Source organism: Carassius gibelio, chromosome A1, assembly GCF_023724105.1.
Source record: "Carassius gibelio isolate Cgi1373 ecotype wild population from Czech Republic chromosome A1, carGib1.2-hapl.c, whole genome shotgun sequence".
Lineage (NCBI taxonomy): Eukaryota > Metazoa > Chordata > Actinopteri > Cypriniformes > Cyprinidae > Carassius > Carassius gibelio.
In genome coordinates, this window is record NC_068371.1 from 5,097,466 (window position 1) to 5,112,445 (window position 14,980).

Sequence of the window (14,980 nt, forward strand, 5' to 3'; positions counted from 1 at the left end):
GTTTCTTAATAAATTCAGTTTATACACAGTAATATTATTTCTTTCTTAGATGCAAAATGTGAATAAATTATAACTTTGGTAATATGAGTCAATTATCCTTTTTCTCTTTCACTTTCACAACACAACAAAGCTTTTTTCCCATCATTTATAGTTCATTTATCTGCTTTTAGCTACTGCTATTTAATTTCTAACTTGAATATGCCAGGTGCAGTGTTTTCTTTCTTTCTTTCTTTCTTTCTTTCTTTCTTTCTTTCTTTCTTTCTTTCTTTCTTTCTTTCTTTCTTTCTTTCTTTCTCTTTTTTTGAGTGCCAAATATGGACATCTTCATTATGAATTAATAAATATATGAGCAAACAAACTCAACTATGGAGCTAAGACCTCTATGAAAACATATTTAGATATTTATAAGGAATAAAATATATATTGTGAAACCTGAAAAATAATTTCACCTCATCTTCACTATTTATGAGATTCATTGTTGTTGGCTGTAAAGCATGTTGTATTTAAAGTAATCCTTCACACACAATGCCATATCTTAATCTTTAATTGTGTTGAGGTAATTCTGGGTCTAAATATGGAAGCTTCTGGCATCTGCAGTTTCATGCCACATGTGTCTGGACACTAATGTGTTAATGTGTCTCCGTATGCCCTTGTCCCTCAGTTTAACTCCACACTAGCAGCGTGGCATCATGGTTGAAGGCGTTAGTTTTGAATTTCAGTGCTATTTACTGAAGGAAGTTAATCAGGCGGATTACTGTGCTCACAGTCCTCCATGTAACACCGTGTTGCCTGTGAGTGCAGCACTAAACCCAACGACTGAAAACTATTTGACCTTGATGCTTTGCTTGGTGTGCCTTTGGGGGAATCCATACGAGTAAAAGAGAGCCATTTCCATTCAGATGTGTAAATAAAATTCAGACTTCTTTGCTTTCTTCAGCCTCTGTAAATGAACTTCTGAGGAGTACTGTTGTTAATATTCATACTGAGCCATCAAAGCGCTTCTTTTGTTTTCAAACAGACTCAGAATGGCAGTATACAGAGCATGAGAGAGAGCGAGAGGGAGAGAGAGAGAGAGAGACTAGCCAATTACCTTTCTAGTTCATAAACATGATATCCGTATCAGGCCAAATCAGATGACTTTACGCAGGCTTCCCGTTATGGTAGACTGCATTGGTGAAAGGGCTTCTACTGACACAGTAATCAGCTTGGAGAAAACTAGAAGGCTATTTCTATCAAAGGTTCCCTGTCCTTTTTTGTCTCAGAAAGACATATTAAGGGACCACAGCCAACTATGTGGGTGTTGAAAAGGAAGGGTAATTTGATGGTAATTAGCTGAAAGCCTAGAGGTTTTCATTTTATTGACTATAATTGGAGTCATTATGAATGTTACATTCAAAACCACACTTGCTGTTCTCCACTCACAGAGTCTTTGCTATTAATTTTATGGGTTTTTACTGTATAATATTCTTCAATGAAGGGTTCAGAAACCTCTCTCATTCATTGAGTTGTGAAAACACACACAGGCCCAATTAAATGTGTGATTCTGTGCTATGTCATGCAGAGAACTGCGACATTACTTCAAGTTTGTAGTATTGTAGGACAATCCACAAAGCAGATAGTGATTCACACAAAATAAACATCTTACTGAATAGCAATTTTTGCGGTGGATAGAATGAAAATGAAGAAACATTTAATTTTGCATTAGCTACCTTGTTTTTTTCAGCTTATGATTTCAGACAGCATGAGAGTCAGAACAAATCAGTCATACACTAGCGTTCAAAAGTTAAGGTGTCAGTAAGACTTTTTTTTTTTTTTAGTTCTGTGATTCATTAAGCACACTCATAAAATATTTTTATATCAAATAAATGATACGGCCACAAACTCAGTCCTTTTATAGCTTTTGCATACAATTTGCATTCAAACCCCCCTGCATTACTCCTTATTTGATAATCACATGTATTCACATGACCTTCATTCCAGTCTAGACAGAGTGTCAAAAGTTCAGAGTGGAAACACTGCAGGGGTAGTCAACCACACATAACTGGTCATATCATCTATAGCACCTTTCAAGCAAAGCTGCAGGCCTGTCCTGTGTTAACCACACAGGTCACACCTGCATGTTAGTATAGCAAAACCAGCACAGCTAGATAGATGTCCCATTCTGCAACTTTGTTGCAAAATCCATAACCTACCTTTTATTCTACATGCTGCACAAACAAAGCACATAGCAACTTCAAACCACAAAACAGTCAATATTTAGCTATTGGGTACGATAGGTGTGATCAAATACATACATTTGAAACTTATCTTCTTTTAGCTGGAGATTTGAGTTATAACAATTCTAGGTCATCTGTTAATGCATGCAGCTCCAGACTGATCCTGTTATAGTCAGACATCTCTTTTATCAACTTCATTATTCTTTCATTCAAAGTTTCCTGTTTCCGCATCAACTTGATCACAGTTCTCAATGTGAAGTCCATATTGTACTGGTATTCCACATTTCTTCTTTGTTCGGCGACGCTTCTCCACTTTCACTTGCATTTTGGTTTTTCGGCTTTCTTTCACTTGCAGCCCTTGAATGATGAGATCACTAAAGTCAACATTTATTTTATCTGCTTTATCTAATTCCCTATAAAAATTGGCCCAGTCGGGAATTGATCTGAAAACCTTTTATTTGCATTATTGCCAGGGAATTCTACAATATGCATGTTATGAATTACAATACCTTACATTCTTTTCTTATCAACATTAACCATTGATAAACCCGTGTTTGTCGACCAGCATCTTAAATTTGCCGTAAACAACGAATCACAAAAGTTTTAAGTTGTCCAATCCTGCTCCCAACTCCAACCCCAAGTAAATGCGCAAACAAACTCCTATTTAAATGCATGCAATTACAATGCTTCCTCCATCGATGCATCTGTAAAATGGCATGCCTTGACATATTGAAATGTAGTCATATTCGTGAGGTGTTTAACATACATTAACATACATTAAGGTTATGTATAATGACCTGCCGGAAGGAAGTAAGGGAAGCTGTCTCACATTCTGACCTTGTTGATTTAGTGACCTGCTGACCTACCTCCTCTTGCGCAAGTTGAGCTCTGGCCCTAGGCATTGTGCTCTAATTGAGACAGCATGGTGTTGCAAGGACATTGGCCTTACCTGACGAGTCTGGCCATGTCTGAAGCAGCCCTGAACTTTAGCTTGTGATATTCCATTCATTAGATAGAAGACTCTGAAAAGAGAAAATGATATGCACACACTAATGTGATTCACCCAAGCTAGAAGATTACAAGGTGTTAAGTGGTTAGAGGGAGTGTCGGAGGCCATTTGTTTAACGGCACAGACTCATATCTTTCCGGTAATATGCTTCTATCACTTGTCAGTTTGGTACTGATCTAAAATACCACAAGGGAAAACATCCAAAAGTTTGGGAACCAACTGGAAAGGGTGATGGAGAAAATGGGGTCTTATATCCCTGTAAGCTAAATAAAATGGTTTGAGTGACACCATAATCTCTCTGATAACCTAAACTCATAGACTGGCAGCCAAGCAAAGCCAATGGCATCACATTCCCTTGGGACTGAACAGCTTGACTTTGTCAAGGACAATTCTTTGATTTCTTCCATTCCTCCTTCTGTCTGTAAAAAAGAAGGCTGCCTAGCCTCCATCATCCACCCCTCTTAGTCACAAATAAACTGAGTGCACCAGTGAAGTCGTCAACGAGACAGCCCAAGTAACCTCTGCTGTCAGTGTGCATTAAGACTTAACCTGTAATGGCTCCATCTGAGGTCTTGAGTTTAGGAAAATCTGTGACTGCTGAGAGATTTGAAAAATTTTGTTTTGTGACCTTTTGAATGCCTCCACAAGCAAGAATATGTTTAGATTCAGTTAGAGATCATCAATGGGATAGTTTCCACAATAAAATTTAAATTCTGTCATTGTTTACTTATCCCCATATTGTTGCAAACCTGTATAATGTTCTTTCTTCTGTGGAACACTTAATGAGTTCCAACCCTTTTGTCAGCATACTTACAATTTACACAAAAATTCAGTACAAAACTAGGATTACAGGGGCAGACCACAAAACATTTTTTTTTTACCATAGTACATGGTTTATAAATTAATATATTTTGATGTTTGCATCACATGACCAGCTCCATATATGTGGATTTTCTGGCATACAGTAGTAAACTTGCTAGGCAGCTCAACTGGTACAGCATTCACTTGCGATATAAAGAAGCAAAAACGGCATGGCTGCATCTGATATTTATTTATTTTTCTTTCTCACATTTGCCTTTGTTAACACTATCAGTTGGACTGTACGCATTGCGAGAATCACATTCATCTGTTTTTAGCACCACTGGCTGGACATTTCACTTTGAAAAAAGTTGCTAAATGTGCAACAAGCAGTGTAATATTTGAGAAATGTTGCCACAAAAATGTTTTTCCAATGAGCCTTCATTGCCTTTTGTCCATAAAATAAAATTCAGTGTTGTCCGAAATAGTAGTGGGAAATAATAATAATTATAATAATAATAATTAATAAAAACATACTAAAAATAAGATTATTTCCCCCTCAAAACATAGAATATAAATCCAAAACATAATCCATAAAATAAAGAACATCATAGAGGTTTGGAACAATATGAGAGTTAGTAAACAATGACAAAATTATAACTTTTAAGTGAAGTATCCCTTTAAGCTTTAGATTAGAAAATAAGTAGAAGAAATGGGGTGGAGCCAAAAGAAGGATGCTTAGAGATATGACCTCTGGTATTTAAGAACAGCCAAGGTTATTTGCCTGAAAAGCATGGATGATATTTGTGCAAATGGTGAGAGTGTTGCATGCATGAACCCCTATGTGGATAGCATGTCAACGGCATGCTTGAGGAGATATGTGAATGACAGCTTTGCTTCAGGCCACTGCAAGCTAATCGTCAAGATGGACCACCATTGCCCACAAATTAGTGCTTCTGTTCTACGCTTTGACAAGACTACTGACACACTGACATTGCGAAGGGGCTGTGAGAAAGCTGACTCATAAGGACGGCTTCATGTTCCCATTTCTCAGTGACTTATCAACATTGTATCAAAGGCAAATAAGACTTTTATACTGAAAGCCCACCTTAATATAGCCTAATTATTTTTATAAAATATTGAGAGTTTGAGTAGTCAGAGAGAATCCAGAGGAAAAGTTTGATGTTCATAGTGGGATCGTTTGTACAAGACATGATATTGATTGTCAGTTTCATTGAAGTAAAAACTTTTATATATTTTCATGTACACAGACCTACTTATAATGTGTACAAATTGACATTGTAATGTTGTTTTAAAATAATAAGTAATAATTGGCTTTTATATTGTCCAAATGTACTGAAGCCAACACAAATGATATATATATATATATATATATATATATATATATATATATATATATATATATATATATATATATATATATTTGCAGTTTTTGACTCCATCACACCCTCTTGAGGTGACCCTAGTTTCATAATCTCTGACTTAAAAACAAACAGGATGAAATCTATCTATCTATCTATCTATCTATCTATCTATCTATCTATCTATCTATCTATCTATCTATCTATCTATCTATCTATCTGTCTGTCTGTCTGTCTGTCTGTCTGTCTGTCTGTCTGTCTGTCTGTCTGTCTGTCTGTCTGTCTGTCTGTCTGTCTGTCTGTCTATCTATCTATCTATCTATCTATCTATCTATCGCTAAATTTATATATCAAAAATAGCAGTATTCCACTGTATTGCAAAGATAGGTATAACACATATAACTGAATAAGTCAAATACAAGTCGTCATGATCTCTCTCTCTCTCTCTCTCTCTCTCTCTCTCTCTCTCTCTCACACACACACACACACACACACAAATACACCTGTTTACTGTACACACACAACATTTTACTGTTTGCATTTCTAGTACAAACCTCTTTGCCATATGCACTGGAAAATGTATTTCTCTGAAAGTTACATTTTCAAATTAAATGGCAACATGATCGTTTTATAAAGTATGCGTTCATATGTGCTCCACTGAAGGAAACACCTGTGTGAATGAAAACTTAAGCTAGATGGGGAACCAATTGATATTTTGTAAACTGTATGACAAAGAATAAAACTGCACAGATGAAGATATAGATGAAACAGAAAGCATCTACGTTGCCATTGGCATGCATCTTCTTACATCGTCTTAAGAAAAGAGGGAGTGAAACTCAGCTGCAACAGCCTTTAGTGTTTTCCTCTTGATTACAATGTTAGTTAATTATTTCAGCTTTACACACAATGTCAAGTCCTTGTGCCTGGCGGCAATTAGATGTGCATTCATTAAAACCGCCCATGTTCTTACCCTAATGCAGCCATCAGCTATAGGCCATGCCTAACCATCCACACAGTGAGGGAACCTAATTAATAATTGCACACTCTCACATTTATAAATGCACACCTGCACCCTACTTTACACAGAATGCACATTCCATGAATTGATGGAGGCAAATATTTGGAGTGCAGCTCATTCTTGTGTTTATGGGGCAATGAAGCTTTATTGAACTCATGAAAGACTTAGTAAAAAATACTTGTGTTAGGATAACTTCAAATAGGACTAAGCACTGACCTTGAAATTTAGGAAATTGTAGATTTTTCTCTAATTTTGAACTCCACTGAATATATATATATATATATATATATACAGTACATACATATAAAAATCAGTTTCAGGAGGTACCTTTGTGTGCAAAATATTGTCTGATATGGCTTCAAGTCTAAGCCTAAGCATTCTGATGCAGTCAAAGTCTACTTAACCTGTATCTTTCTCTTTCTGTGTGTTTCTCAGGTAACATCTTTGTGGTGAGTTTGGCGGTTGCAGACCTGGTGGTAGCCATCTATCCGTATCCGCTGGTCCTTACCTCCATATTTCACCGGGGCTGGAACCTGGGATACATGCACTGCCAGATCAGCGGCTTCCTGATGGGCGTCAGTGTAATCGGCTCCATTTTCAACATCACCGGCATCGCAATTAACCGCTACTGTTATATCTGCCACAGCCTCAAATATGACAAGCTTTACAGCGACAAAAACTCAGTTTGCTATGTACTGCTAATATGGGCCTTGACAGTGATCGCAATTGTGCCCAACTTATTCGTAGGCTCCTTGCAGTATGATCCACGGGTTTATTCTTGTACGTTTGAGCAGTCGGCGAGCTCGGCCTACACGATAGCCGTCGTCTTCTTTCATTTCATCCTTCCCATCATGATCGTCACCTACTGTTACCTGCGAATATGGGTTTTGGTCATACAGGTGCGACGACGAGTGAAGCCCGATAATCGTCCCAAGATCACGCCTCACGACGTACGAAACTTCGTCACAATGTTTGTTGTTTTCGTGCTTTTTGCCGTGTGCTGGGCACCATTAAACTTCATCGGGTTGGCGGTGGCGATTTCTCCAGAGCGTGTGATTCCTTTAATACCTGAGTGGCTCTTTGTGGCAAGTTATTTCATGGCCTACTTTAACAGTTGCCTCAATGCAATCGTCTATGGAGTTTTGAACCAGAACTTCCGTCGCGAGTATAAGCGCATTGTGGTTTCGGTATGTACTGCGAGGATCTTCTTTGCAGAAAGTTCTAATGAAGCACAAGAGAGACTTAAGAGCAAACCCTCTCCACTCATGACCAACAACAATCAGGTCAAGGTGGACTCTGTGTGAGTGTATATTGTGTAAGATGTGAAAAGAACACAATAAATTGAATGTTTGCTTAAAAGTAACTACAAACTAAGTAAACTTGATAAAAAAAAAATCTGATAACCAAATATGTTGTCGGGAAGCAGCACCTGGCCCAGAAACTGTGATTTGTTGCCTCAACACATTCAAAACAAACAGGAATTTATTATTATCATTGTCTTTTTTAAAGCACTTTTTCATTCTTGGTCAGAAGTACTTGTATGTATGAATTCTTTGTTTAAATGTTTACATTAATTGTATCAGCAAATCTATGTATGACATACTTTGTGTAATGATTTTATATGAGTTATCTTTGTCTGAAGAAAAAAACAAAAAACAAATATAGAGGTATGATTGATTATATTACTGTATATAAATGTATATTGAGTGTGTTTCACTGATGTTGATCATTCAGTGGAGAACAAAGAACAGTGTTGTCAAAATGATGCCATGAACATCAGCATATCTCTACAATGCCTAGCCACAACTGTGACCACAACATTACCAAAAGAGTTTGTTACAGAGTTTACAGTTTTGAAATGACCTCACCCGGTTCGACACTGTTACTCTGCATTTCAAAAAGCAATACACCTGGATTGCTGCTTTCCTACAATCCCCTGCAAATATGTTTGAAAGTATGGGGTTCCTGCTCTGTGGTCTGTTTCTATCCTTTCTGCTTACTATTCTGTTTTTCCCCCTTCTTTTTTAGCGTTTTCTTTCTGTCTTTTTAAACATCTCCCTCCTTTTATTTTCCTTTGTACCTGTCTCTTTTACTCCACTCTTTGTTGTGCATGGATCTAATGACAAGTTCATATGCAAACTGAGTAAAAATAAAAAAAAGTAAAATGTTTGATAAAAAATATATCGGAATTTCTGCATAAGTATGTGAAATTTATACATTATATATAATAAAATAAAGCAAGATTTAAAAAAAAAGCACAAATAAAACAATATAAAATCAAAACTGCATTATAAATGGTGATTTTTTTAAAATAAGGCTTATTTCCTGAGAATATGTTTTGAATTAATTATTTTTTGTATGTCACTGGCAAATAGTTTTTTCTTGTTCTAAGCATAAATCTCAAAAATTTAGAAGGTGTATTATAGTAATACATTTATTGTTATTATCGTGAAAATAATGATAATAAAAAATTGCCAAGAATGACAGATTAATACGTTTCTTTTTAGGATAGGCAGATCTTACTGGAAAACAACAAAACAAATACTGATTATGTTTTTTTTTTCTTTTACAGTGTGAAAATGAATAAATATTATGCCAGCTGTTATTATGCATCACCTTTTAAATAACACAGAAATTGGGACAAGATACATGCAGTATTACCAATGCTTCTATGTAAGTACAGTATTAGACTGAAGCTTATACAATGTCATTTGAGTGACTAATGGAGCTCAAGCATATTTCAGTCAGACCACGGCGCGACAGCAAGCATCAGATGACTCGCAGCTGATTGTACCTCCTCCCACTAGAATTAAATAAGGTATACAAGTTCATCCATACTCATACTTGCCTTTAGTCTGTCGCACAGACATGCCTCCTCCATCCCCAGCTCCTCCTTATGCAGGCATGATCACACTTAGCTTGCCCACGGAAATCATCTATCAGCTAACCGTTGCTTAATCTTTGAAGAATGAATTCATGTAAATGTAAATCTTGTCCAGTCTTATTCACAGATCTGTATCACTTTTGCATGGAATTTTATCTGTTGCATTTTTAACAATTCTGCTAATTGCATTAGACTTTGGGGGTTTCAAAACACAGCGAGGTTTGTTTGTGGACAGCTCAGAATCTGAACCCTTCAGAGAAAAGCCTACCGCCAAAATACTGTTCAGGACCTCTACATTCCTCTTAATCAAAGAGAGTGGCCCTGACTGAAATAGTTCTAGCTAAATACCTACAACTGCTGCGTCTCCTCCCTTTCTCTCTCTCTCTCTCTCTATCTCAGAAACATGACACACTGTGGTAATCCAACCCAAACGACTGAACGAGTTTGTGAGAGAGCGAGTGAGCGGCATAAAAATGCCAGGATTTACACTGCCCTCTAACAGAATTATGCACTAATCGGAGTCTCTTTTGCAGTTATCGCCCTCTGCAAGTGACCAAGAGATTCATATGTATAAAATTGATCGAGTTATGAGCAAGGAGGGGTGATTTATTCTGGCCCCATCCAAGTGTGATTATGGTCGGAACATGAGGGTTGGTCAGTTTCGTGGAGGCTGTAATTTAGTGTTTGGCATTTTCTGCAAACAGCAATTTTAAGATCAATGAATCTGTGTTGATTTGCTATTTCTTGTACTCAAGATATGGGGCTATTTTAGAGCTGGATGCAGCCTAATCAGGGTTTAGTTTGATGTAATATGATGATCAGAGCTGATTCAGAAACGGTCCATTTAATTTGAAGTGATTTGCTGATGAGCCTGTAAGGTCTGGTTTCCTAGACACAGATTAAGACTGTCCCTACACTGCAAAGAATTTCCAATGGAGAATCACCTGTGCAAGAGTTATGTGACCCAGTTCTATTATCTATAAGCAACCAACCTCGGTGTGTTTATGGATTTTGCACAACCATACTTTGCCACTAAGGAATGCATGCACATTATTATTTTTTTTCAACCCCTGAGTAAGAATCTGAATTATGTGGTTTGACATCATACCTCCCAAAAATTTACACAATGGGATAAAAGTTAAGAATAATTAGATTTTTAAAATAATTTTAAAATAAATCTCTTATGCTCAATAACATTGGCATTTAGCCTTTAACAATAGCATTTATTTGATCAAAAATTAATTTGTAAAAAACAGAGTAAAAAACAATATTTTAAAATATTATTTTAAATATTATCTTTTTTTTTTTTTTTTTTTTTTTACTGTAATTTACATAAATGCAGACTTTAAAAAACATTGAAAATTCTGAATTCTTCCAATCTTTTGGCCAGCAGTTTACATATGATAAACTAGATTCTTTTTAAAACCAAGGATTCATGAGTGACACAACACAACAGGAATGTTACTGAAGCATTAGGGCAGAATAGCTAAATTGGCCTCCTCTAACGTTGGCTGTAACTATAAAAACTCAGGTTCTATAGGTGTTGGCAGTGTTGGAACAGGGTGAATGAGTCCAACATCCACAAAATTGGGACTGGATCCAACTCTAGCCTCCTGAGACCCAGCCCATTGACTTATGTCCACTGTAGTGGACACTTGAGTTTCATCCCTCTCCTTGGAATCTTTTGTGCAAGTCTCTTAATTCCTGCTGTACTGTACAGAGGACATCCTGGGCTTTTCAGTGATATGTTATTTGATTGGCTGGGAGGCCAGGAACCCCCTCAATCTTTCAATCCAAAATGGACGGCATAGGAGCAAGCACAATTTATGGAAAGATAAAAGGTGAGTAAAATATTGTTTGTCTATGGTTTTGTTGCTATGATAATCATATATTTTCTTGTTCATTAAGGTGTTAGGAATCATATATTCAGTTCTGATAGCAAATACATTATTTATCTTTTGAAAAATTTGCCATTTTATGAATGTCAATTACAGTGGACAGCAGGACTATCTTCATGTAAATAATGACTCCACATTGTTATAGGAAACAGAACTGAAGCAGAAAGAATTCTTTACAAAATAGTCGAGGGAGATTCAGATTTACAGTTGTCAGATGACGAGAGAGATGAGGATGAGTTTCAACCAGTGAGAGAAGACAGTGATGAAGAAGAGGAAGATGATGCAGAAGGCTCAGTTGAAGGGACAGATAAGACACAGATACAGACAGGGATGAGCAGGAAACTCGACGCCCTCTGTGGGCTAGGAGTAAAATGTATGTTTTATGCAGTTCCACAATTTTAAATTCAGCTGCATTGAGTATTTAAACTGTTATTATTTATCATTTATTATTCTTTTTTTCCTTCATATCAGATTTGCACCTGTGTTACCTGGGCTTCCTGTGTGTCAAGATGACCCTACAACACGTGCAGACTGGAGTCCAATTGAATATTTTTCACAGTACATTGACAACAAGGTCTTTGAAGATTTGGCAACATCCACAAATCAAAGAGAGCTGCAAAGCAAAGGAGTGTGTATGAACACTACGCCTCAAGAAATAAAAATCTTCTTTGGCATTTCAGTTCACATGGCCTGCCTTGGCTATCCCAGAATTAAAATGTTTTGGGCCAAAAAAACTAAAGTGCCAGTCATAAGTAGCAAAATGTCTAGGGATAGATTCTTCAGGATAAGAAACTACCTCAAGATTGTCAATGACCTGGCTATAACAGAGGAAACAAAGATTTTACTCTGTAATAAAAGGATACGGACATAACAAAGTGTTAAGCTTTAATAGTAAAGATATACTTGCAAAATGTAAGAAAAAGGATTCAAGAATGATTAATGTGTCTATTGTATAATCAAAATGTCAGTATTCTTGGATAATAGTCAATTTACAGACCAAAATGTATGTATTCTTAGTTAAAAAACTTTATAATCTGGTAAAATTTGTATCTACCAAATGTGTTTGTTTTCGTACTTAAATGATCCTGTTGTCCACTACAGTGGACATGCTGTAAAACCAAAATAAAAAATAAAAATAAAAAGGTCTAAATTGTAGGATGTTTTTTTTAACCCTAAACAGGTATGGAATCACAAAAAAATATGATTAGGAAAAAAAATATTTTCCTTGGTTCTCAGGAGGCTAGTAAATCTTTCACTGCATTCAACTTGGCATGAAAACCCACTGGCAGCTTGGGGAGAAAACCATAACCCTCTGTGAATAGATGACAAACTGGCAAACTAGCAAAAAAAAAAACCTGGAGGGCAGGATTGTGTAGTTATGTGTATTTCACACAGTTTGGTCCATCACTTATCCAGCAATGTGATAGTATTTAATAATTTACACTTCTATGCAGCTCTATATAATACCATAGATGCTCAGCTGGTTCAAGCCCCCACACAATCTACTTTCTTTGCTCAAGCTAATGATGCACTGGGTAACTTTTTGAGCAACTTTGACGCCAATGGGCAACCAGATGCACACACAGGGCACACGACCAGTTTTAAGTATCCAGATAGACATGTTTTCTATTGTCAATGGGAAAGTGCCCAAGCAACATTGCTCAAAAAAAAAAAAAAAATAGTTGCTCAAAAAGTTGCCCCGTGCATCATCAGCTTTAGTTTTGCATCCAGGTTCGAGCCAGTCCCTTGAGCAATAAAAATAATTAATAGATGAGTTTACTTTGGCTGTTTACTATAGTAACGCTCATGCTGTGTTTGCATACTTTATCACCGGTGAAGTGAATAGGATACAATATCTGTCAAATACACAGATGTTTTAGATGTTTTCATGTAGCAACCGTGTGGAAACACTTTATTTAATACTTAGTGTTGCTTATACAGTGCATGTATGTACAGTTTTGTTCAAAATAATAGCAGTACAATGTGACTAACCAGAATAATCAAGGTTTTTAGTATATTTTTTTTTGCTACGTGGCAAACAAGTTACCAGTAGGTTCAGTAGATTGTCAGAAAACAAACAAGACCCAGCATTCATGATATGCACGCTCTTAAGGCTGTGCAATTGGGCAATTAGTTGAAAGGGGTGTGTTCAAAAAAATAGCAGTGTCTACCTTTGACTGTACAAACTCAAAACTATTTTGTACAAACATTTTTTTTTCTGGGATTTAGCAATCCTGTGAATCACTAAACTAATATTTAGTTGTACGACCACAGTTTTTTAAAACTGCTTGACATCTGTGTGGCATGGAGTCAACCAACTTGTGGCACCTCTCAGCTGTTATTCCACTCCATGATTCTTTAACAACATTCCACAATTAATTCACATTTCTTGGTTTTGCTTCAGAAACAGCATTTTTGATATCACCCCACAAGTTCTCAATTGGATTAAGGTCTGGAGATTGGGCTGGCCACTCCATAACATTAATTTTGTTGGTTTGGAACCAAGACTTTGCCCGTTTACTAGTGTGTTTTGGGTCATTGTCTTGTTGAAACAACCATTTCAAGGGCATGTCCTCTTCAGCATAGGGCAACATGACCTCTTCAAGTATTTTAACATATGCAAACTGATCCATGATCCCTGGTATGCGATAAATAGGCCCAACACCATAGTAGGAGAAACATGCCCATATCATGATGCTTGCACCTCCATGCTTCACTGTCTTCACTGTGTACTGTGGCTTGAATTCAGAGTTTGGGGGTCGTCTCACAAACTGCCTGTGGCCCTTGGACCCAAAAAGAACAATTTTACTCTCATCAGTCCACAAAATGTTCCTCCATTTCTCTTTAGGCCAGTTGATGTGTTCTTTGGCAAATTGTAACCTCTTCTGCACATGCCTTTTTTTAACAGAGGGACTTTGCGGGGGATTCTTGAAAATAGATTAGCTTCACACAGACGTCTTCTAACTGTCACAGTACTTACAGGTAACTCCAGACTGTCTTTGATCATCCTGGAGGTGATCATTGGCTGAGCCTTTGCCATTCTGGTTATTCTTCTATCCATTTTGATGGTTGTCTTCCGTTTTCTTCCACGTCTCTCTGGTTTTGCTCTCCATTTTAAGGCATTGGAGATCATTTTAGCTGAACAGCCTATCATTTTTTGCACCTCTTTATAGGTTTTCCCCTCTCTAATCAACTTTTTAATCAAAGTACGCTGTTCTTCTGAACAATGTCTTGAACGACCCATTTTCCTCAGCTTTCAAATGCATGTTCAACAAGTGTTGGCTTCATCCTTAAATAGGGGCCACCTGATTCACACCTGTTTCTTCACAAAATTGATGACCTCAGTGATTGAATGCCACACTGCTATTTTTTTGAACACATCCCTTTCAACTAATTCAACTAATTGCCCAATTGCACAGCCTTAAGAGCGTGCATATCATGAATGTTGGGTCTCATTTGTTTTCTGAGAATCTACTGAACCTACTGGTAACTTGTTTGCCACGTAGCAATAAAAAAATATACGAAAAACCTTGATTATTCTGGTTAGTCACATTGTACTGCTATTATTTTGAACAATACTGTATTTGTAGTGTCAACACTAATTGAATACCTGTAAAGCTTTATATATTTTTTTAGTCATTACACGAAAAGAGTTTTTAGAACATTATTTGTTGTCATCAGCGAGTCTGGACAATCACGAAACAGTCATGAGAGTGAGAGCAGGATAGGAAAGTGTAGTATGAAACTGCATGTCAAATTGCCCACCAAAAATACA

General features: G+C 36.8%; 1 protein-coding gene and 1 long non-coding RNA gene across 2 annotated transcripts in view; both read left to right on the forward strand.

Moving 5' to 3' along the window:
* Positions 1–8,604, forward strand: part of mtnr1aa (melatonin receptor 1A a) — a 32,531-nt gene extending 23,927 nt beyond the window's left edge. Inside the window, exon 2 of the mRNA XM_052566572.1 lies at positions 6,859–8,604. Within this exon, the coding sequence (XP_052422532.1) occupies positions 6,859–7,727 (869 nt within the window). The 3' untranslated portion in view covers positions 7,728–8,604. The remainder of the gene's footprint in view (positions 1–6,858) is intronic.
* A 2,315-nt stretch (positions 8,605–10,919) lies between these two features.
* LOC127941666 (uncharacterized) lies at positions 10,920–12,349 on the forward strand. Its single transcript, XR_008149134.1, has 2 exons — positions 10,920–11,148; positions 11,677–12,349. It is a non-coding gene; the product is annotated as an uncharacterized LOC127941666 (long non-coding RNA).
* The last annotated feature ends 2,631 nt before the right edge of the window (positions 12,350–14,980 follow it).